Source organism: Rhineura floridana, chromosome 6 (genome assembly GCF_030035675.1).
Source record: "Rhineura floridana isolate rRhiFlo1 chromosome 6, rRhiFlo1.hap2, whole genome shotgun sequence".
Lineage (NCBI taxonomy): Eukaryota > Metazoa > Chordata > Lepidosauria > Squamata > Rhineuridae > Rhineura > Rhineura floridana.
Genome location: NC_084485.1, coordinates 43,916,760 through 43,941,980, shown reverse-complemented (window position 1 = coordinate 43,941,980; position 25,221 = coordinate 43,916,760). Strand labels below are relative to the sequence as shown.

The 25,221-nt window shown below is 43.4% G+C and overlaps 1 protein-coding gene across 2 annotated transcripts in view; it reads left to right on the top strand.

The window, feature by feature from the left end:
• MYL9 (myosin light chain 9) overlaps positions 1-23,584 on the top strand; it is a 29,584-nt gene extending 6,000 nt beyond the window's left edge. Inside the window, exons 1-4 of one of the 2 annotated variants that reach the window (XM_061631605.1) lie at positions 11,057-11,116; positions 14,370-14,580; positions 19,525-19,686; positions 22,109-23,584. In XM_061631605.1, coding sequence (XP_061487589.1) covers positions 14,397-14,580; positions 19,525-19,686; positions 22,109-22,287 — 525 coding nt within the window. In that variant the 5' untranslated portion in view covers positions 11,057-11,116; positions 14,370-14,396 and the 3' untranslated portion in view covers positions 22,288-23,584. Of the gene's footprint in view, positions 1-11,056; positions 11,117-14,369; positions 14,581-19,524; positions 19,687-22,108 lie in introns of those variants that run through there. The other variant, XM_061631604.1, reaches the window with a different exon arrangement.
• The last annotated feature ends 1,637 nt before the right edge of the window (positions 23,585-25,221 follow it).

Here is a 25,221-nt window from a genome sequence, read left to right as displayed (position 1 = left end):
ACTAAAAAGGAGGTAGACATTCGTCCGGGAAGGCTGAGATGGATACCCAAATTAGAGAATGAATTAAATGTATGGTTAAATTCTCCAGCTATTTTAATAAGAGAATCCATCACTACAATATCTTATCCTGACGACCCATCACCCTACTTTCAAGAACTAATAGCTTCCTTCCAAAAATCCTTTTTAACAACTTCTAACTGTAATAGGAAAAATCTTCAAAAAAAATCAAAATCATGGTTCGACCAAGAATGTCGTGACAATAAAAAACAATTAGTGTTAACTTATAAAACTTATAAAGTAAATAGATCACCTGAACATTTATTAACCTACTGTATGGCAAGGAAACAATATAAGAATTTGCTTAAAAATAAAAAGAAAACAGAATTGAATAAATCCTGGCTACGCCTACTACATGCCTCCAAGTTAAAAAATTCTACCTTATTCTGGAGACTTGTCTCGTATAACTGGCCAAAACCCTTATCCAACTTAGATTGCCATATCCCCCCAGCTGTCTGGGAGAATTATTTTACCAGATTATACCAAAAGAACACTGATAGTGGTGCTGTAATACATTTCTCGGAAGATGAAATTCCTGAATGGGCCCCTGTTACTATACCGGAGGTCCTCGAATTAATCGCCAAACTTAAGCTGAGGAAAGCTCCCGGTAGTGATAATATCCCAGCGGAAGTGTTCAAATTAAACCCAGAATGGTGGGCCCCTTTATTAGCTGCTCTGTTTTCTTATATTAACCGCTCAATGAAAATCCCTAAAGAGTGGGGCCTTGCAATAATTATCCCAATATATAAAAAAGGTACTCATACCGATCCAGCCAATTACAGACCGATAAGTCTTTTGAATATAATTAGCAAACTTTACGCGACCCTTTTGTATGGAAAATTGAATGCATGGGTAGAGCAAAAGAACCTATTGGCCCAGGAACAAGCAGGCTTTAGGCCTGGACGTTCAACCATTGATCAGGCCTTAATTCTTCACCATTTAATATCTAAATATTCGACTAAGCCTGATACCATGATGTACACAGCTTTTATTGACCTTAGATCAGCGTTTGATTCCATCTCTCGTGAAAGACTCTGGGAGAAATTAAGTGCCCTGGACATTGATAAAAGACTGCTTCTATTGATTCGAGGACTATACTTGGACACATCCCTACGGGTTAGATGCAATAACAAGGGCCATTTATCTAACCCTATCCCTACGTTTAAAGGGGTTAAGCAGGGATGTGTTTTAGCCCCTTTACTATTTAACCTATATATTAATAGTATAGTAGATTCCTTGGCCACTATCTCTGCTCATGCACCGATACTGGCTGGCAGTCCCAGGTCCATACTTTTATACGCTGACGATATAGTTCTGTTGGCAAGATCTGTGGTTGGCCTTAGAAGACTCTTAACAGCTTTGACTACATTTTGCTCAAACGAATTGCTGACAATTAACTACGAGAAAACTAAGGTTTTAATATTTACCAAAAAAAGACTGAAACATCGTTGGCAAATTAAGGGTCACTCAATTGAACAAATAAATACTGTCATGTATCTAGGCTTAACATTCCAATCTACTGGATCATGGCAAATGCAGATCAAGGCAACGATCTCGAATGCTAAAAAAACGCTGAAAGCCCTGTTATCATATTTTTTCAATAAAGGGGGACAGGTTATTATTCCAGCAATTAAAGTATTCACTGCTAAAGTAATTTCTCAACTACTCTATGGAATACAAGTCACCACCCATGAGAACTTTTCTGCTTTGGAATTGTTACAAAATTCTTTTTTGAGGACTATATTTGCGGTCCCTAAGTGTATTCCTAGCTTTATTCTTAGACTCGAGGCTGGATTACCAACTATAGAATCTAAGATCTGGACTTTGAGAATTTCCACTTGGCTGAAATTGAAATTTGATCCCACTGGGCTTTCTCCCCAAATTCTTCAAGATAATTTTCAATCTCCTTGGGAGAAGTTGATAATAGATAAAATTCAGAATCTGGGCTTTTCTATCCCTGCGATCCAAGAAATGGGCTATTTAAAAGCCAAGATGAATATCTCACAAAGAATTAAAGATATTGATTACCAACACCACCTAATGCAAGTCAGGAAACATAGACATAACCCAAGTTTTTTATCCCCAATGCCATATTTGTCCAATCTCACCATTCCCAGTCACCGCAGAGCATTTTCCCTCGCAAGAATGAATATACTGCCATCCATGCTCCTTGATGGCAGATATAATAAAATCCCATATTGTGACAGGAAATGTCCCTGCGGTGAGGACGAGGTAGAAACTATTGCCCATGTCCTACTACGTTGCTCTTACTACCATGATTCCAGAAATCAAATAATTAAACCTATCCTAGACCTTATACCTGGTAGAAGTGAGGATAAGCGTTTGGAATATCTACTTGGAGATCATCAACAATTTATTACAGAGAAAGTTGCTAAATTTTGTGTAATTGCAATTTTATCTAGGAGGATCCGGGTAAATGACTCTCGAAATTAAGTTCTCTTTGGCTCTCCTTGTTTACTTTTAAATTCTCGGGATGAGTTTTAGCAATTTTAATTAATATGCTTTATTCTATATTAATATTATGATTAGTATTCTTATAATATTTAGCCTTATATTATAACAAATAATAATGAATAATGAATATTTTATTTAGATCTGGAAACTAATTCCTGATTAGTGTTTTAAATTTGAATGTCCCTATCTTAATAATTGTTTTATGATGTTTGTTTTACTTTTATATTGGTCTTTGGCCGTAATAAAACTTGATTCTGATTCTGATTCATCTTTGAATCATCAAGATGGCTTGCTAGAGATGAAGTTTACAACTGGGTCAAGGAAAGGAAACGTAGAAACAATGAGTGACAGAAGCTGGCCAATTTGGTGCTATTTTGTAAGGTCATCTGTGTTGAAATGATACATCCTTAACAAGTGGTGCTCTTGACCCACTGGTATGGATAGACCAAAATCCCAGTGCCTCATTGCAGAATAATATCTTTTCATAATTCCTCTTATTGTGGATTTATTTCATCCCAGCTGCTAGAACAAGTCAAATTCCTAACATCCCAGGCTTATGACTTCAGTCCAACAAAGGCAGCACAAAACAGAGGCTTGCAACACCACAGCAAAATCAGCGTATAATGGCAGAAGGGCCTGTGTTTAAAAGCCCAGTATCAGGGCCGGCGGCAGAGGGTGGCCAGGTCGGGTCCTGGCTGAGGGCCGTTGGGTCCCAAGGGGCCGCTGAAGGGGTCCTCCTTAGGGTGGCTGGGTGGCTCTCCTTTCCGTGATCCGCAGCAGCCTCGGCTCCTGACTTTGCCACGAATCATGAGAGGGAGTTTCCAGGCACCCCCCTACTACTGCACAAGCCCACAACGCCTGCCTGCATGCCCCACCTACCTCTCCCTTGATGTAAATGCTGGTTGTGCAGCAAGCGCAAGCTTGCCATCAACCAAGATGGCTGCCAAGGTTTCCCTAAGGGGCAGATGCCCCATCTGCCATCTTGGCTGATGGCAGGGATTCGCACGCATAGCATGCACGCATGCCATCAACCAAGATGGTAGTGGAGGCATCAGCCCCTTAGGGAAGCCTCGGCTGCCATCTTGGTTGATGGCAGGCATGTGTGCCCAGCGTGGGCAGCATTCACCAAGGAAAGGTTGGTAGGTGGGGCATGCGTGTGTGTGCTGGGGCCCAGAGCAAGCTGGTGCCCAAGGGCTCTGGCATGCCTGGCACTGGCCCTGCCCAGTATTCTGTGGCTGTCAGGGCCATGCAAGTTCTTTTTGGTGCTAGCACAGGGCATATTGCTGCCTGAAGCAGAGTCCAGATGGCATCCCCTCCCCTGCTGTGGTCAAAAAGTCTTGCTTAAAAAGACTTACTGCACTATTCAGATGCGCTCTCTGCCTTCACCTACCTTCCCCAGCTCCTGCTGCTGTCTGAAGTAGTTCATTTCACCCTGCTGCATGCAGAGCTGGTCCTGAAACTCTTGATGGACTGCACTGTGGCAAAGATGTGGAGTAATCACTGCTGTTCTGAGTATACTATGAATGTGTGACACTCTCTTGTGTTAACACTCTACTGCCTTATTCTGTGTGCTGCTTTGCTGCTGTACTAGCACATAGGATTGTGCTTTGGAACACATCACAAATAGGCCATGTTTCTTGTTAACTGCACAGGCTTGGCTGCTGAAAGGTGGAGCCAGTTCATAACATGCATGCACACCATTTGATTTCTCATAAGGATGGCCCTAGAAAGACACCATGCTTAATAGTCTCAGTGTGTAAGTATGTGCAGATGTGTGCAGGGAGGGTGGAATCATGCCCATTGGCTCCCAACCCCCACTCCTTAATCTGACCTTAACACATGAAATGTGTGTGTACATGCAAAGAGCAAAGGCCCTCGCTGTGCCATCTGTCCGCTGCGTTTTTGCTAGATACAGATCACACAGACATACATGCTTACATCTTGAATGTATGTAATTTCTGTCCAAACAGCTGGTCTGGATGATACTTCTCCCCAGTTTGGCTCATATGCATGAAGGGAAGCATGCACTTCCACATGCACCAATATGACTGCCCTGCCTCCAGTCTCCCTGAATGCACATAAAATCCAAAATGTGTAGGCTGATTTTACACAGTTGCTTTCCTAAATAAAATTCTGTAACTGATTGTGTGATCTGGGCCTAACCTGCATTGGATTTTATGCACAAAGGCAGTAAATGGGTGCCCAGAGCTGTCACAGTAGGAACAAATGTGCAGGGAGGGCAAGGACACTCTTGATCTCCTCCATGCAGTCTCGGTTGTGGAGAGGTATTATTTATACTCTCCATTTGACAGAAGAAAATACATCTGCTGTAAGCTAAGAACAGGTCACTAGAATGAATGGAAATGGACTGCCTTCAAGTTGATTCCGACTTATGGTGACCCTATGAATAGGGTTTTCATGGTAAGTGGTATTCAGAGGGTGCTTACTGTTGCCCCCTCTGAGACTGACAGGCAGTGACTGGCCCAAGGTCACCCAGTGAGCTTAATGGCTGTGGGGATTCCAACCCTGGTCTCCCAGGTCGTAGTCCAGCACCCTAACCACTACACCACACTGGCTCTCGGCCATTAGAATAGGTCAAGCCAAATTCAGATACCTGCTTACATGGAGTATCAGTGAACCTTGCCAAAAATCTTATTTTCTTTTTGGAAACCTTTACTTCAGAATACATATTTTGAGGCACATGCACTCAAAACAAATGTTGAGAGCAAGTGAAGCTCTGATTCAAATCTCATCTTCAGCACAAAAACACCATGAGCTCTCAGGGTTGGGCAAACCGCAGTTTCTCAGCCTTCCCGCTCCATCTCTTAACTGCAAAAATGGGTATAACAGTACTGAGCTACCTTACAGAGATGTTGTAAGGCAGGGGTGGGAGTGTGCATTGCTCCAGATGTTGCTGGACTCCAACTCTGTGGATCTCCCTCCCAGCTGAGATCAGTTCAGGTCCTCTTACTGTTGAACTTCCAGTGCTTCATAGAATCATAGAATAGTAGAGTTGGAAGGGGCCTATAAGGCCATCAAGTCGAACCCCCTGCTCAATGCAGGAATCCAAATCAAAGCATTCCTGACAGATGGCTGTCCAGATGCCTCTTGAATGTCTCCAGTGTTGGAGAGCCCACTATTTCTCTAGGTAATTGGTTCCATTGTCATATGGCTCTAACAGTTAGGAAGTTTTTCCTGGTGTCCAGTCGAAATCTGGCTTCCTGCAACTTGAGCCTGTGTCCTGCACTCTGGGACGATCAAGAAAAGATCCCGGCCCTCCTCAATGTGACCACCTTTCATGTACTTGAAGAGTGCTATCATATCTCCCCTCAGTCTTCTCTTCTCCAGGCTAAACATGTCTCCCCTCATAGGGCTTTGTTTCCAGTCCCCTGATCATCCTTGTTGCCCTCCTCTGAACCTGTTCCAGTTTGTCTGCATCCTTATTGAAGTGCAGAGACCAGAATTGGATGCAGTACTCAAGATGAGGCCTAACCAGTGCTGAATAGAGGGGAACTAATGCGTCACGTGATTTGGAAACTATACTTCTGTTAATGCAGCCTAACATATATAGCATTTGCCTTTTTTGCAGCCACATCACACTGTTGGCTCATATTCTGCTTGTGATCAACAACAATTGCAAGATCCTTCTCACATGTCGTATTTCTGAGCCAAGTATCCCTCATCTTATAACTGTGCATTTGGTTTCTTTTTCCTAGGTGTAGAACTTTGCATTTATCCCTGTTGAATTTCATTCTGTTGTTTTCAGCCCAATGCTCCATCCTATCAAGGTCCCTTTGAATTTTGTTTCTGTCTTCCATGGTATCAGCTATGCCCCCAATTTTGTATCATCTGCAAATTTGATAAGCATGCTCTGTACCTCCTCATCCAAGTCATTAATAAAAATGTTGAAGAGCACTGGGCCCAGGACCAAGCCCTGTGGTACCCCACTCATTACTTCCGCCCAGTTTGAGAAGGAACCATTGATAAGCACTCTTTGAGTACGATTCTGGAACCAACTGTGGATCCACCTGATAGTTGTTCCATCCAGCCCACATTTAGCTAGCTTGCTAATCAGAATTTCATGGTGCACTTTGTCAAAAGCTTTGCTGAAGTCAAGATATATTATGTCCACAGCATTCCCACAGTCTACAAGGGAAGTTACCCAATCAAAAAATGAGATAAGATTAATTTGGCAGGATTTGTTCTTCATAAATCCATGTTGGCTCCTGGTAATCACTGCATTGTTTTCAAGGTGCTTACAGATTGACTGCTTTATAATCTGCTCCAGAGTTTTTCCAGGGATTGATGTTAGGCTGACTGGTCTGTAGTTCCCCGGTTCCTCCTTCTTGCCCTTTTTGAAGATTGGGACAACATTAGCTCTCCTCCAGTCATCCGGCACTTCACCAGTCCTCCATGATTTCGCAAAGATAATAGACAGCGATTTTGAGAGTTCTTCGGCCAGTTCCTTCAATACTCTAAGATGCAGTTTATCGGGCCCTGGTGATTTGAACTCGTTCAAAGTGCTTAGGTATTCCTTGACCATTTGTCTATCAATCTCAAGTTCCAATCCTGATCCTTCTACTTCATGTTTCCCGGGAGGGTCATAGACCCTTTTTGGGGAGAAGACTGAGCCAAAGTAGGAATTGGTACTTCTGTCTTTTCTTTGTCATCTGTTATCATTTTGCCATCTTCATTGAGTAGCTGTGCCACCATTTCTTTTCTCTCTCTTTTACTATGGACATACCTGAAGAAAGCTTTTTTGTTGCTTTTAGCTTCCCTCGCTAACTTCAGCTCATTCTCAGCTTTAGCCTTCCGGACACCATCCCGGCAATTCTGAGATACCTGCCTGTACTCTTCCTTTGTGGCCTGGCCTTCTTTCCACTTCCTGTATGTGTCCTTTTTTGTTTTCAGGTAATCTCTAAGCTTGGTAAAGACCTTTTTATTTCAGCAACCATTTTAAGTAATTGTTTCTGATTTTATGGTTAATCTAAACTGATTTTATCTCTATTTTATTTCTTTATAATCTTATTGTACACTTAGTGGTTATGGTGTTAAGCGGTATATAAACTGTTGAAACAAACTCCCATCATCCCTGACCATTGGCCATGCTGGCTGGGGATGGGAGTTGAAGGCCAACAACATCTGGAGGGCCACAGGTTCTCCACCCCTGTGGTAAGGAATACTGAGATAATGTATGTGAAGCATTTTGAACTCTCTAAAGCAGCCTTTCCCAACTAGTGGGCCTCCAGATGTTGTTGGACCACAATTCCCATCTTTCCTGACGATTGGCAATGCTGGCTGAGGCTGATAGGAGTTGTGGTCCAACAACATCTGGTGGCCCACTACTTGGGAAAGGCTGTTCTAAAGTGTTACCTAAATGCAAAATATATTTCTCTAGGATCCTGAAAGCACACTTCAAACACACATATCATAAAAGCATGGAATTTTTAAAATCATCGTACAACCTCCCTTAAATGATTGATTATTTTATATACTACCCTTTCTCCCGGTAGGAGCCCAGAGTGGCAAAATGGGTGCTTCCAGGTGGAAGCTTAATACTGTGAACAAATCATTCAGATATTGTTAATGAGTAATTGGCAAAAGGTTTATTTTTTAACTAACTAGATTTCCCCTGGAAAGCATAAATCCAGATTAAATGGGGGGGTGGGGTGTAAAAATAAAAACAAAAATTGCATGCATGAGGAACACCAATCCCACAATAAATACCCATCTGGAACCCCCCTAAGAACCCTCTGTAAAGGAGAATGGTGTCTGTGCATGGTTCCAGATGCGCTCTGAACAGCCGCTGCTGTAGCACCTGCTTTTGTATATGAAAACTCTGTGTGAGCATCCGTTTCTGAAAGACCAGCCTGCTTCTCAAGAGCGATTGCAAAGATGCAGGTCCACAAAACCCCCGCATAGAAGTGCTGGAACGTTAGCATTGCTGATTGGCTCTTGGGTTTAGCTCCTTGCAAGCTGCTCTGTGATAAGGCTAATGGAAAGGAGGCAGCCGGGCAGCTGGTGACATATGTAAGGTTGGGTAAAGTCCCACTCCAGGCAGAAGCACAAAGAGGCTTTTATCCTCTTTGTAGTGGGAGGTGTATCCCAGCCTTGAACTAATCATCTTGCCCCCCTGTCTCCTGGGGCTGGCAGAAAAGAGCTCCTCTCCTAGCTTGCACTAACAAGCCAGCCTTTGAGCTCTGCAGTCATTGTCTGGGTACAGGGTTTCTCTCCCCCCCCCCCCCGCATTGCTAAGCAGCAACTCCCTCCCTCGCAGTATAACTGCTGGGCATGCTCTTATCACCTACCTAAAGAAGTTCTTTTTCAAAAAAACACAACTCCCCGGAGTTAGAGAAGAACAAGGAGCTGGGCATGTTTAGTCCTTGAACATGTGTGCCTCCCTGCTCCCCCCCCCGGGAATGTTTCCCACAAAGAACTGCATTGCACAAAAAGTAGTATCAGGCCCATATCAAAACTCCAACCAAGGATTCTTTGCCACCAGGAAAGGCATGGGGGAGACACCCTAAGTGTCCTTACTGGCATGGAATTGTACATAAGCACTACTGAATTTAGTTAGTCACAGGGATTTCTTGAGGACGAAGGAATTATTCTTAGGAAGGAAACCTGTGGCCCTCCAGATTTGTGAGACCATCTCCCATCAACCCCTGCCAGCATGGCTAATGGTCAGGGATGAGTGAAGATGTAGATTAACAACAACTAGAGGGCCACAGGTTCCCCATCTCCAATTATATAGTGCAGGGATGGGGAATCTCAGACCTGGAGACTGCCTGTGGCCCTCCCACCCTCTCTATCTGGCCCTCAGGACTCTGTCCAGGCCTCACCCCTCACTGGCTCTGCTCTGCACCCTACTCTTGTGATTTTACCTAGCTGGACTCTGTCAGTGAACCGTGATAAGACCTCTTGCTCCCCTGGACAGAGAATGGAGTGTGGTGTGCCTCTGGCCACACTCACCACTAGTGTGCACCCCCGGGAGGCTGCCCATCAGATAATGGGGCCCTCAACCTGAAGATGGTTCCTGATTCAATATAGTGCCACAACACTGTATGGTGCTTTACAGCAAAGCAAGGTGCTTGTCCCAGTCTCCAATAATGGAAGATTGGGGGGGGGAATAGGGGCAGAATGTCTATTTGGTTCATTTATGTGGGTTTAGGCTTAGCTTCAGTAGGGGAAAACTAGGGTCAGTCGATCAGAAGATGATGCTGTCCTACCCCCAAATTCCATGTGCAGAAATTAACTTGATTGGCAGGTGAATCTAAATTCCATACTAGCAGCGAACCCAAGAGAGTAGCAGTCTAGCTCAAAGGGCGGAGAGCAGGCCACATGGCACACACAGCTTCATTGTCACTCCTCAGCTCCCATCATCTGCTAAACTACCAAATGGGAGAGCCAGCCCTGGGAGGAAAAGAAGGATGAAAGGGTTGTGCCAAAGCCATCATGGAAAAAATAATGCAAACATCATCTCGGCCATTAGGCTGTTCTGTTATCATCTTCAAGTTGTGGCTGAGCTGGTGATCTCAAAATAACACTCCTGAGGGAAACAAAAGCTAGAACCACTATGGGGGGAAAGGGCTGTAGAGCACCTGCTTTGCATGCAGAAGGTCCTGCATTCAATACCTGGCACATCCAGGAAGGGAGAGCACCTGCCAGTCAGTGTAGACAATACTGAGCTAGATGGACCATAGATCTGACTTGGTATAAAGCAGCTTCCTAAAAGCCCCTTTGTTGATCCTGCTGGGTTTCTGCTTGTCTGCATTCATTGCAGATGGAAAAGCTTGTGGGACTTGTGTCAGTGACAGTGGCATATTCCTGGCACAGACAGAAAAATGCCCCCATGGTGTTCTCCCATGCCACATTGTTCTTGCTCTTAAAAGAAAACAAATCATGTTCCAACTTGTATGAATGTGAAATGTGGGAAGCTCCCAGACAGGCCAACCACTAAAAGCAAAGCAGAGAAACTTTGCAACACCTTTGTACAAGGGCAGCACAGTGAAACTGACATTGGTGGTAGCAAGGAACAGGTCAGCACAGGAGGACCTCTGTTAGGCATCTCCTAGCAAGAGGCCATCTGCCTTGCTAACTATCTTCCTGGTTGATTGCAAACACTACTATGAGGGCAGAACATGTATGACTGTCACCTGGTTCATTTTTAAACATTGCCTCAACTATATTTTGCTTCCCATTGCCAGTCAATGGGAATGAGAATTTGTGTATAGGAAAATGAGCAGAGATTTGCAAATAGACCTTATGGCCTTTCTCTCCCCTGCCTTATGCCCCATGAAGTAGCAACCAAAGCCATGGGGCTGTACTCTCTCCTAGACTGGAGGAAGTGCCTAGAGGTCCAGTGTCTTTCTGGGTGAGCCCAGTCTCTCCTGTTATCTTTAACAGGCCAGAACTTTTTTTTTGAAACAGCTGCCTGAAGAAGCCTAATTTGCAATCATGTTTCCTGCATCAGACATAATTAGGTCAGATCCTGAATATTACTTAGGCAGCTTAATAGGAAATGAGTGGTTTTGTTCTTCCAATGTGGTTGCATTAATTGGAAACAGCGTAGAGTTGTAAGGAAGTAAGTCTGTCCTTCTCAGAAATGCAAGGTGGTCATCCTCAGGGAAGAATGGACAGTTGCTAGGAATAAAGGCAGTTCCTCCAGGGCCATCTCCCAGTTTTTAGTTACTGAAGCAATTAAATTCCCTTGGCTGGAGCTGATGGGAGTTGTAGTCCCAAGACATCTGGAGGGCACCAGGATGGGGAAGGCTGATGCAATGCACTGGAGTATTGCAATTTTCTTTTTCTGTTGAGAATTTGTTTTCAAAATATAAACCATCCTTAATGAGGCAGGGTTTTTTTGTTTTTGTTTAAATCAAAATGGATAAAATTATCTGCAGATATGTAGTAAAGTTAATGTCATCAGAATAGTTCTCCATCTTTAACTGGTTGTGGAGAACCTTGAATTTGTTGTGTTGTCATGTCTCTCAGGTGCTGACTAAGGTTGGGAACAGGGCTTGCCCTACTATTGGGTAGAGTGAGGGGCAGCTTCTTGGCGGTCTCTCCTGATTCCCCAGCCCAAACCCTTCTGTTGGGGGATAGAGCTGTGCCTGCCACATGGCCTGCCTGTTCTCCTATAACTGGTCTCCTGCTCTCAGGCATGGTGGAAGACACTAGCCAGTTGTCTGTACTGAAATAAGATGCCGTTCCCAGTTCAGTCTGATCAACCCATCAGCTGAACGGTGGATGGGAGCACACTTTCAAATGCCCCCTCCATGTATTTTCGTTTGATCTCTGCAGTCTGAAGGAGAAGGCTGGAGGTGCTTGAAGGTGTGCTCCCATCAGCTGGAGGGGGGATGAGAGCGCACCTTCAAATGCCTGTTGTCACCAGTGATTGCAGTGGGTGGGTGTGGTTTGGGGAAAATGGCCCGGGGTGAAATTGGACTTCTCGGGTGGGCATGATTGGCCTGGAGACCAGAGGTTCCCCACTCCTGCTGTAGACAATACTGAGCTAGATGGGCCAGTGGTCTGACTTTGTATAAGTCAGCTTCTTGTGTTCCTGTGAGATCTAAAGTGTGTGTGTGAGTGAGTGAGTGAGTGAGAGAAAGAGAGATGGATCTGTATGTATGTACTAGATAGAAACAGATATTTTAAAATTCCTGCCCAGTCTTCTCCCTTTCTTGATGAACTGGGAGAGAGCCTCTAATTCTTATTAACAATCTCCAGTTCTAGAAAAGAGCCCAGATCCACTCTTTGCTTGGCTAGACAAAGTGGGAGGCGAATGGAATGCTAGGAATCTGCTAGGAACAGATAACTAATTTCCTGCTTATTCCTGAGTAGGCCTAGAGCCTGTGTCTTATTTGTGAGCCTGTCTTTGTGGAAATAAAATCAAAGAAAGTTAACTGAGGGTTGTTCATTTAGAGGGAAGTCTCTTCTGGTGGAATTTGCCCCAAGTTTCTGAAGGCAGTGCATTTATCTATCTTCCTAAGAGATCAGACACAAATAGTGCAATTGTATACACATCTGTAAGTCCCACTGAGTTCAGTGAGGAGTAGCAAGTGGTATTGCCACCACCGCCCCAAAGTCTGGGTTTCTGTGTCTTTAACAGGTTGAATTTACTGGGTAAGTCTCTAACTTATTTGCAAAGACATTAGGCTTGGGGGGAACAAGGATGTGACCCCTCTGAAGAATGGGAATTATAGTAGTCTCCTTCACAGGTTTGTTGTGAGGTTATACCCTATTTAGACTGGTACTTGCAATGCACCATAGTTCTCGTGAGGGCACGCTTCTTCTGTTGCTTTCAGATGTCCCGAATGTGTCACGATGATACAAACTTCCCCATCTCACCAGGATGTAACATTATTGCAATTGGCTTAGAAATGGATTCTTATATTGTCTTGGATATTTTTTTTGTAAGATGAAGATTTGATTAGTTTAGAAAATTATTTTCTTCCCAAAGTCAGGTAAACATTTATACAGGTAACAGCACAATCCTATACCTGTCTACTCAGGAATTAAGGTGAACTGATTTCAGCGGGGCTTGCTCCCAAGTAAGTGTGGATAGGATTGTGGTCTAAACTGCACACTAGAAAGCTGAGGTCTCTACACAGAAAACCAGGAGGGAAAGAGTTGAGAACAAGACCCCATGTTGCTAGCTCTTGCAGACTTCTCTTTGTTCTGGCTTCTCTTGGGCAAGCACATCACTATGAGGACCTTTTCAGAGAGACCCCCAACCCAATGGTATGCCCTCCCTTGGGTAATTCATGAGACAGAAATAGTAATGATCTTCAAATGCCTCATAAATAGTTCCCTGTTTTCCCAAACTTTCCTGGACTCTGACTTTTTTTGTTTTGTACACTTTCCAGTTTTATTTGTGATATGCAGTTATGCTTTGTTTTTATCAAGTTTTTTGGAATTTTTATTTGTTATATTTTTATTTATTGATTTAAAAGCACTTACACACCATTTAATTTTTCAAAAACATCTAAGCAGTAATCCACTTTATGTAATCTGCTTAGAGACTTTTATTATTAAATGGTATAAAAAATTATAACTTCAAAACATTGAGCAAAGATACATCCAGAGGTTAATGGAACATGTTGGGAATGTGGGGAATAAAATTGCAGATTATACTCATGTTTGGTGGACGTGGAAGAAAATTAAAAGCTTTGGGGCCAAAGTTCTTGAGGCTATAGAAGAAATAATTGGATTTGTATACAAATGAACCCACTAACGATTTTTCTGGGATATCATAAAAAAGATGTAGGGGAAGAATATCAGAATTTAGTTGGGGTTTTGCTAACTGCTGGTAAAGTATTAATAGCCGCTAAATCGTGCACAATGATAATTCCAACAAAATGAAAATGATTTAATAAAATTTGGTTTGTTGTTGTTGATTACGACTTATGGTGACCCTATGAATCAGTGACCTCCAATAGCATCTGTCATGTACCACCTTGTTCAGATCTTCTAAGCAGGCCTGTGGCTTCCTTTATGGAAAAAATATCTTGTTTGGTCTTCCTCTTTTTCTACTCCCTTGTGTTTAGGCAAGAAGTGAGCAATCTGAGAATCAACTTCATGTACTTTGTGAAATAATATGAAATATAGGTTTTTAAATAAATGTCAGTTAATATACATTTTAGAGAATATGATATATTTATTTATATTTGTGCTATATTATGTTAGACATTATTTTAATGTAGGATAATTTAGTAGTAAATCTTAAATTAGTGAACATTAGACTGTAATATGGAATATGTCATGTGTAGTCTGTTTATTTAAAAATGTTAAAAGAAGAAAAATTAGAGATCAATAAACTGTTTTATTCTTCTCAGCCCCCCCCCAAAAAAATTTCTCTCAAGATGTCGAGCAAACGAGCCAAGGCAAAGACCACTAAGAAGCGCCCACAACGTGCCACTTCCAATGTCTTTGCCATGTTTGACCAGTCACAGATTCAGGAGTTCAAGGAGGCTTTCAATATGATTGACCAAAATCGTGACGGATTCATCGACAAGGAAGATCTGCATGACATGCTGGCATCGCTCGGTAACAAAGAAGCATTGAGTTTTGTCCATTTCTGCTGGTGGGGTGTGGGCACGGAGGGGGGAGGGAGAGAAAGAGATGGGGGGACAGAGAGAAAAAGAACTATGCAATGCTACTAACCTCCCAACTTTGGCTTCTGGCCCTGCGTACCATCAGCATGCAGCCCACCAAAGGAAACAGGTTGGATCCCCACACCTGATCTGCTTTAAAATACTCTTTGAGGTCCTGAGCAAAGTTGGAACTTGGTGCCCATTTTTCTCTTTCCCACCAGCTCTGCCATGAAGTGCAGTCCCTGGCTGGCACGACAGGTAGGGAAGATTGCTTTATGCTGGAGGTGAGAGGAAATTCAGAAAAGCTTAGCCAGTCTGCCACAGATAAGTATGAAAGTGTTCACTTAATTACAGGAGTGTCAGTCTCACAGCTGTCTTTGCTTCCCCTCCCTTATACAGCCCAGATAAGGATTTGAGCAGGGGAGAGGAAGGCAGAGCTAGGTGAGAGAGGGTGTGGAAAGCCTGTGCAGATGCAAATGGATCTGAGCAAAGTTTGTGCTCGGTGGAGAGCTTCAGGCTTCTGAGTGACATTCCAGGTCAGCCCTGCCTTGCCTCATTTAGCAATTGACCTGGTGAACTCTGTGTGCTTGTGTGTAGTTTCTGGGAAGAAGACACCCAGCCTGGCTTCTTTTGACTTGTTCAGAAGAATGCTGTGTTTCCCACCCAAAGCTGTTTCATCTTAGTTTCAGGCTGCAATCCTGTACACTTACCTGGGAGTAAGCCCCATTGAACTCAATGAGACATATCTCTGAGTAGACGTGCATATGATCGCACTGTAAGTGAAGAATTATTCCTTCTTGTCATCTGTAGCTTCAGGAATTCCCCTTGGTTACAGTTGCTAGGTAGGTTTCTTCTATATTTTCCTCAAGGTCTGATTCTTAGGACTGTTCCCCCCCCCATTTCTTTAATTTTTCTTTATAGTGATTGTTTTCTTTATAGTGATTTGCACATGTTGAACCAATCATATGTACAGTTCAATACTTGCAGCACAGCCTTGCCCATGTTTACTCACAAGGAAATCCCACTGCACTCACTCAGTGATGCTTATCACCCCCTTGTAAATGTGTGCCATTTTTGCACAACTCTTCACACCCCTTGTCAGTCACTATTCTGAGGCAGCCTGGGAGGGCTTGTAGACACGCTGCCAGCTGATGACTTTGTGCATGTTGATCATGAGTGCAGCTTTTTGAGCTGTTGTGATCAAAAGCCTAACCTTGCATTAGGTTCACTAATGGAAAACAAGATATTCGTCTAGATGGACATTTGGTCTGAGCCAGCAAGACCATTCCTATGTTCCTATGTTGTGTAAGCACAATATAATAGCATATGAATTGCCTTGCTGCATCAGACCCATGGTCTATCTAGTTTAGTATCATGCTTCTTTAACAGAACATGACAACCACCAGTTGGAAGCTCATCAAGCAGGGGATGGTGCTGTTGATCATCCTTGTGTGTCATAGATTCAGGTACTTGGAGGCAGACTACCTCTAAACTTGGAGGCTCAGTTTAGCTGTCATGCTTAATAGGCAATGGCAGACCTATATTCTATGACTTTGGCCCTAATTATGTTAGAATTTCCTAATAAGGAACCTGGGCCCTCCAGATGTTGTTGGATTCCAAGTCCTATCTAGAGGTACAGCTAGGTCACTTTAGACCCTGAACTCAGTGGTTTTACAGCTGCCCCCCACCCCTTTAGACAGCCACCCTGGGCTCCTAATTAATTAACAAACAAATACATAAATTTATATTACTTCAGTTATGAAGCATGCAGTTAACATTTCTCTTTCCCGCTCCATTTCCATTCCATGCTTTACAACTACTTCTACATTCCTGATATGTTAAAGCAAATAAAAACAGTTTGACAACCCTGGTTTTTTTAAAAAAAAATCCTATGAGCATGTGCAGTTTTGCATTTTCAACTCCCTTAAATTGTAGCATCATTATGACTACAGGAATAAAATGGAATTTGTTTCTGCTGCCCTGATGCTAAACACATTTTACTTGGGAATAAGCACAATTTTGTTCTTAAAAATATTTGAAAGTAAAAATAATAAAATGAGCATCGGTAACAATGTTCATGCCTGGCCAGGCATCTCCTAACTGTAATCTTTTTTTTTTTAAAAGGAAGGATACTACAGTGATGAGTGTCAGTTATGGCTGGCTCCATTGTGTGCATGTCATTGCAGGTGCTGATGCTGGGATATTTGCCACTGTCTCCATCATTTGCCCCAGCCAGCATGGCCAGTGGTGAGGGATGATGGGAACTGTAGTCCAGCAATACCTAAAGAGCCACAGGTTCCCTCTCCCCTGTGCTTAAGTCTGGAGACAGATCTGGATAACTGCTGGACTTTTAGTTTCAAAAAATAGGAATCATCCATTGCTTCTTTGTCCCAGAATCCTAGTGTAACCTGAGGCCTGCGGCACTTAGCAGAGACTAATCCAATCAAGTTCATCTTGAAACTGTCTAAATGCAGATCTTAGGAATACATCAAGCCTTTTTTTTTGTACTTTGTGTAACTCCAGCCTGATGAAAGTTCAAAGAACTTGAAACCTTGATTATTATTTTGTGACATTTTGGTTGGTCCTAACAAAGGGATTGTCCAACTGTGGATTTTGAAACAAAAACAGCAGGCTCAGATTCTGGCAGAAAGGCTTAAAATTATCCCACTCTGACTCAAAACAGTGGCTGTTATAGGCTAAAAGGGTCCAATGCGAGTATCCAGTTCACAAAGGCTGAACTGCATTCTGAACACTCATTGAAGGATTCCCAAGACCATTTTGAGGACAGTAAATTCATCCTGAGTAGGCTGCGTGGAGAGGCTGTAGAGAAGGCCACAAAAACAAAATGCACGGGTACAGGATGGGAAATACCCGGCTTAGCAGTAGTGCGTGTGAGAAGGACCTTAGAATTGTAGTGGATCGCAAGTTGAACATGACCCAGCAGTGTGATGCTGCGGCAAAAAAGGCAAATGCGGTTTTGGACAGCATAAACAGAGCTATAGTTTCCAGGTCGAGGGAAGTAATAGTCCCACTATATTCTGCATTAGTCAGGCCTCATCTGGAATACTGCGTTCAGTTCTGGGCGCCTCCTTTTAAGAAAGGTATAGACAAGTTAGAGCGGGTTCAGAAGAGGGCGACGAGGATGATAGCCGGTATGGAGAACAAGTCTTATGAGGAAAGGTTGAAGGAACTTGGCATGTTCAGTCTGGTGAAGAGAAGGCTGAGGGGTGACATGATTGCACTCTTTAAGTACCTGAAGGGCTGTCACATAGAGGAGGGTACAGATTTGTTCTCTGCTGCCCCAGAGGGTAGGACTAGGTCTAATGGTTTTAAGTTGCAGGAGCGTAGATTCAGATTGGACATTAGAAGGAACTTCTTGACAGTAAGGGCAGTTCGGCAATGGAACCGACTGCCTAGGGAGGTGGTGGGACCCCGTTCGCTGGATGTCTTCAAGCAGAGGCTGGACAGCTATCTGTGGGAGATGCTCTAGCTGTGGATTTCCTGCTGTGAGCAGGGGGTTGGACTCGATGGCCTACAAGGCCCCTTCCAACTCTATGATTCTGTGATTCTATGATTCTATAATTCAAGGGCAAAAATGTGAAGCAAACACCTGAATATATGGGGAGGAATCAGGAAGACATCAAGAAGACATACAGTTAACAACAACAACAACAACAATAATAATTTGACATGTTTAAAAAGTTGCTTTTGAACAGATGACCACTAGAGGGCACTTGGTAATACATTTGGGTAGATAAAAGTATATTATGGTTTAATGCAGAGCCATATGAGCAATTCAGGAGTAGTTCATCCAGAAATTGTGATCCTGCGGGCATAACTGCAGACACATACAGTAACCTTGAGCAGACTGGGATTTCCTCCCCAATTATTAATATATCATCCTGACTTGGCAATATTTTTTCCCCCGGGTATTTTTCTCCCCCTTCAGACAGCCGTTCCTGGCTTGCTACCTTGCATTCTGACTTATCGTGCTAGTCTCCTAAGCCATTTTATAGGCAATTTATGGGGAAGCTCTTAGGAAACTGTCCCTTGCACGAGCAAAGGGCCATTCACCTTTGAGGACAAGGTCACAAAGGCATTTTATTGCCCTAGTGTAGCTGAGCCACAAAGCAGATTTCTGTTGCAAATCCCTTTGCAGAGAAGGAGTAAACTTTACACTGCGAGGATATACCCAAGGCAGCTGACTTGAACCTTGCACGTTATTAAGCTAACACTTTCAGTCACCTCCCAGCATTCTGATTCTTTCTATGAAATCATCCATATCTTCATCTTATAATCAAAATGCTAATTTAGGTTGCAGTCCTATCTCCACTTACCGTAGAGTAAGCCCTATTGAACATACTTCTGAAGAGACATGGCTAGGATTGGACTGTTAGGGAATGCATAGGCCTGGAATGGGGGAACTCCAGGGGATGTTGGACTATACTCCTATCACCCCTGGTTGCTGGGCCTGATGGGAGTTGGAGTGCAACAACATCTGGAGGGCAACATCCCTGGGGTGAGCAAAGACACATGCTTGCCAAAAGCTTGATGGCAGGTATCTGCCCTTGATCCACAGATGCCATAAGGTTGGAACAGGTTTATATATATAGCGCTTCCTCACAAGAAAACCTCTAAGTGGTTTAGAAAGAATGGTTGTGCTATAGTCAGAATGGAATAGGTTTTGAAGAGAAAGGTGCAGGAATGAAGGGTTCAGATATGTTTAAATTCCTCTCTGAGGCTGCTTTGCAAGGTGACCCCATTTCCAGTTCCTCAACCTTTTCTTCTCCAGTGCAATTACCACATCTTGTGAGGCTCCAGCAGTGAGCTTCTGTTGCTCAGCTGGGCCAGGGCTTTCAGACATGGGCTAATCTCTCAGTTGACTTGCATCTTTCAGGAAAGAATCCCACTGATGAGTACTTGGAGGGCATGATGAGTGAGGCACCTGGGCCCATCAACTTCACGATGTTCCTCACCATGTTTGGAGAAAAGCTGAATGGCACTGATCCGGAAGATGTCATCCGCAATGCTTTTGCCTGCTTTGATGAGGAGGCCACAGGTATGTTCCATGCAGGCCACCTCTCCATTGCACACTGAAGATTCTGAGATAAGCTGTGTCAGCAAATAGGCCCAAGCTGTGTCGTTGTCAACATAACTCCTCAAACATAACATCTGAGAGAAGAGAAGGCTACAGCTGACTGGAATTCTTGCTTTTTCCCTTTCATTCTCCCATTTGCCTCCTTCACAATCAGTTCAGATTGTAAGATCTTGGGGGCAGGAATCTATCATTTTGGGTTGTGCTACTTTGTAAAGCATTATGTATACTGTTGGTACTAACAAAAGAACAATAATGATTCAACCCTTATTGTGGAGGCATGATTATTGGGAGCCAGACTATCATGAATATTGTGAGACAGAAGCTTAGTGGTCTGCTGCTGCTTGGAAATGGATTAAATAAAAGAAGCCCCGAATATTAGGCAGGAAATTTGTTTATAAGAAACCTGAGTGCTGGAATTGTAAAGACAATGACAGTGAGTTAATACGATGGGTTTGGGAGGATGGATGAAGATCTGGGGTTGGAATAGCAGTTCAAGTGGAGGTGAACAGCAGAGGTTTAGGGGATCCCAATGCTGGGGCACCATAATGGAGGGCACCTCACAATCAAAGATCTGATTATATCCCTGATTTTTACTTACTTTGAGGAGCACTCTCTATGATAAATCCCCCTTCAAACTAATCTGCTTGGGTCTCTGAACTCCTTCTGTGTCTCAACCACTGAAGCAAGTAGCCATTGAGCGCTCATATCCTTCATGAAGTATATGACTACTAGCCACGATGGCTGCATACTACCTCCAGGATCAGAGGCAGCATACCTCTGAACACAAATTGCTGGGATCATGAGAGTGAGAGGGCTATTGCCCTCATGTCTTGCTTGTGGGCTTCCCATGGGCATCTGGCAGCTTATAGGAAGCCCACAAGGTGGACTAGATAGGCCTTCGGTCAGATCCAGCAAAGCTCCTCTCATATTCTTATGTAAGTATTGGTCAAGATGGTATATGAATGCATTCCCATATTAACCCTGAGACTGCTTTCCATCTTTCATAGTGTAACATAACACACACGTGTATAATAAAAAAGCCTTTGCAAATAGAAGATGTTGGTTCTGTGCTATTTGCACAGTCGGCTCAAGGGAGATTAAACTATAGCTGCTCTTCCATATTTTCCCCCATGTGGAGAAGAAAACCAGGGGCTGTTCCCGGGGGCTGTTTCTGAAAATAAATGATGGAGAATACCACCTTTGCTCAAGAAGATAGTAACAATTAATTGCTGCACTGTCTCTTTCAAGTATTCTAGGGAAAAACTACATAACAGTGGGATTTTCCAGCAGTCAATGTAATGCAAAACAACTGATCATGTATGAGTTTCACATCTGTGAAGCACATGGGGCAATAAATTCATTTGGGTGTTATAGATGTGGCGGGGTGGAGATGACCAATCTGGGCATTTTCTCTTCAGCGTCCAGAGCTAATCACTTTCACAGTGAGATCCTCAATTAAGCCATTAGTCTTGCCCCAAGTGGTTGCTCTTTATTTTGGGGTAAACAGTACTCAAACATCAACATCATCATTGTCATTCTTGTGGTTATTATTTCATTTATGGATCACTTCCTATGAAGCATCTCAAAGCAATTTCTCAAAGGGAGACTACATTTGGCCACATGGTTTCAAGATGAGGAGGAGGCAGGAGAAGGTCAGATGAGGCTCTCTGCTTGTTGCTCTGCAGGATTCAGGATGTACCTTTGACTGGTTTAAGTACTACATTTTTAAATTGTTGTAATTTGCCCTGGGACCTTATGGTGAAGGGACAGTAAAAAAACCCCTAATACTAACAGAACAATAACACATATATAAAAACAATTTCATGTATGAAATAATTTCATATAAATTCAGATATCAATGGGGATAAGAATCTCCGCTTAGAAAGCTTGTTGAAAGAGGAAAGTCTTCAACCAGTGCCAGAAAGACAATAAAGATGGAATCTGTGCGATATGCAGTAGGAGGGAGTTCAAAAGGGTAGGTGCATTCACACTAAAGACCCAAGTCTGATATTGTGTGGAATGGATCTCCTGATAAGATGGGATTTGCAGGCTGCCCTGTCCTGCAGAATACAGTGATTGGTTGGGCATATAAGGGATGAGGTGATATTTTAGGTTGTTCGGTCTGAGTAACTGGAGTCCTCTTCCAGATAGCTATTGCCAGTGTGAATGAAATTTGGACCAATTACTTTTTAAAGAACGTTGTTTGCCAAGTGAGATATGGGTCCACAAGCATGTGAGAAATTCTTAATAGCAGCCAAAATGTTCTTCACCTTATCTCATCTAAGGGCAACCTCAGAAGTGATCCTCTGCTAATTCACACTTTTGCTTTTCCCCTTCCCCCCTTCTTCCCCCCCATCTTATCTGCCATTCATCTCCAATACAGGTTTCATTCATGAAGACCACCTGCGTGAACTGCTCACCACTATGGGTGACCGGTTCACAGATGAGGAAGTTGATGAGATGTATCGAGAAGCCCCCATTGACAAGAAAGGCAACTTCAACTATGTGGAGTTCACCCGTATCCTGAAGCATGGAGCCAAAGACAAAGATGATGAAAACTAAGAGAGTCCAGTTTCTGGTTGCCCCTGTTCAAGTCCCATCCCCTTTGCTCCTCCTTGGAAGATTCCCTGCTGCCATGGTGGAGTGTCAGACAGAACGGGCTAATGCTGAAAGGGAGATGCTTTGAATTATTTCAACAGAATTAGCCCTTGATCTAAATGAAGAATAAGCTTGTTGCATATTCTCTCTCTCTCTCACTCACTCACACACACACACACACAAACACACAGGGAGAGAGAGAGAGAGAGATCATAATTGATCCTTTATTAAGCTGCTTCTTGATTTGGCAAGTCTCATGGAGTAAGGTACTTATAAAATCTGCTCTTTCCAAAGAGTCTCATTGCAAATATTTTTGCAGGGGGAGGAAGAGACACTGAGGATGCATCACACTATTTGGCAGTGCATGTCCATCAACTAGCACTGGATCTAATGTAATTTAAGGAGGCCTGAGTATTTACCTAGACAAATGATGCTTCTCTTATTACCACTATTTATCATTTATACAGCACTTTTAAACTTGCAAAGTGACTTACCATCTCCATTGTTTTCACCACCACAGCCCTGTGAGGTAAGGCACTATTATCCCCATTTTATAGATGAGAAGCTGAGGCAGACAAATAGCCACACAGAAAAACTCTACAGAGGTGGGATTTGAATCCAGATCTCCCAAATTCTAGATTGAACTCCTTACATGCTGGACCATATTGGGCTTTTCTTGCTGCTTATATTGCACCCATTCAAACCACCAGCCTTGGGGTTGTCATCTAGCCTGCCTGAGATGACCTGATCCAAGGAACACCTTGTCATCTGAGTTTGGCAAAGCACATTTCACCCACACCTCCACCTGTGGAACAGAGAGTCACTTGATTTTCCCTTTGTTTTCCATTTCATCCCAAATTTGTTTTGCTTGCGCACATAACACTTGGGTTGTTATGCTGACTGATCCACCAAGTTTGAAATCCTCTCTACACATCCCACTTTAGCCCCAAACCCAGTGTTTTGTGATTTCTTGTTGGCTACCTGAAAAAGTTGATCAGGAAGAACAAATGTTAAACCTCACCTGTCTACATCCATCCTGAGAAAGGTCTGATTATTTTTGGAATAACTTACTATTATTATTCCCTTCCTTTTATCAAAAAGTATAACTTTTAGAATATTGCAGAAGACCTTCTATGACCACCCTGCTGGTTTCCCAGTCAATAAAATAAGGATGTAGCCTGAACAGCTTGTTGACAATCAGACCAAAGATTTTGTGTTAAAGGAGAAAATGAAATTTCATATAAAGATACAATACAAATAAGTTCCTGTTCATTATATCCTTTCTTTTTGATGGATGGATGGATGGATGGATGGATGGATGGATGGATGGATGGATGGATGGATGGATGGATGGATGGATGGATGGATGGATGGATGGATGGATGGATGGATGGATGGATGGATGGATGGATGGATGGATGGATGGATGGATGGATGGATGGATGGATGGATGGATGGATGGATGGATGGATGGATGGATGGATGGATGGATGGATGGATGGATGGATGGATGGATGGATGGATGGATGGATGGATGGATGGATGGATGGATGGATGGATGGATGGATGGATGGATGGATGGATGGATGGATGGATGGATGGATGGATGGATGGATGGATGGATGGATGGATGGATGGATGGATGGATGGATGGATGGATGGATGGATGGATGGATGGATGGATGGATGGATGGATGGATGGATGGATGGATGGATGGATGGATGGATGGATGGATGGATGGATGGATGGATGGATGGATGGATGGATGGATGGATGGATGGATGGATGGATGGATGGATGGATGGATGGATGGATGGATGGATGGATGGATGGATGGATGGATGGATGGATGGATGGATGGATGGATGGATGGATGGATGGATGGATGGATGGATGGATGGATGGATGGATGGATGGATGGATGGATGGATGGATGGATGGATGGATGGATGGATGGATGGATGGATGGATGGATGGATGGATGGATGGATGGATGGATGGATGGATGGATGGATGGATGGATGGATGGATGGATGGATGGATGGATGGATGGATGGATGGATGGATGGATGGATGGATGGATGGATGGATGGATGGATGGATGGATGGATGGATGGATGGATGGATGGATGGATGGATGGATGGATGGATGGATGGATGGATGGATGGATGGATGGATGGATGGATGGATGGATGGATGGATGGATGGATGGATGGATGGATGGATGGATGGATGGATGGATGGATGGATGGATGGATGGATGGATGGATGGATGGATGGATGGATGGATGGATGGATGGATGGATGGATGGATGGATGGATGGATGGATGGATGGATGGATGGATGGATGGATGGATGGATGGATGGATGGATGGATGGATGGATGGATGGATGGATGGATGGATGGATGGATGGATGGATGGATGGATGGATGGATGGATGGATGGATGGATGGATGGATGGATGGATGGATGGATGGATGGATGGATGGATGGATGGATGGATGGATGGATGGATGGATGGATGGATGGATGGATGGATGGATGGATGGATGGATGGAGGAAAGATATTTCTGCTGGGAGAGTAGAATAAGATTCCCTTTGGACCCTCCTTTGACATGCCTAAATGGAATTCTTTATACCACAGAACTAGCTGCCAGCATCATTAGGTGATTGTGAAGAAAGGTGCATCTGTTTTGCATGACCACCTAATTCAAGGAAACTCAGACAGTGCAAATACTTGCACCTGACTTTTGTTGGAATTAGGCCAACAACCCATACCTATACATGCACACTCAGAAGTAAGTCACTTTTGAATTCAATGGAGCATGTGTGTGTACAGGATTGCAGACTTAAATGAACTATTAAGCACTTAAAATGCTGTTGGCATTGGTCA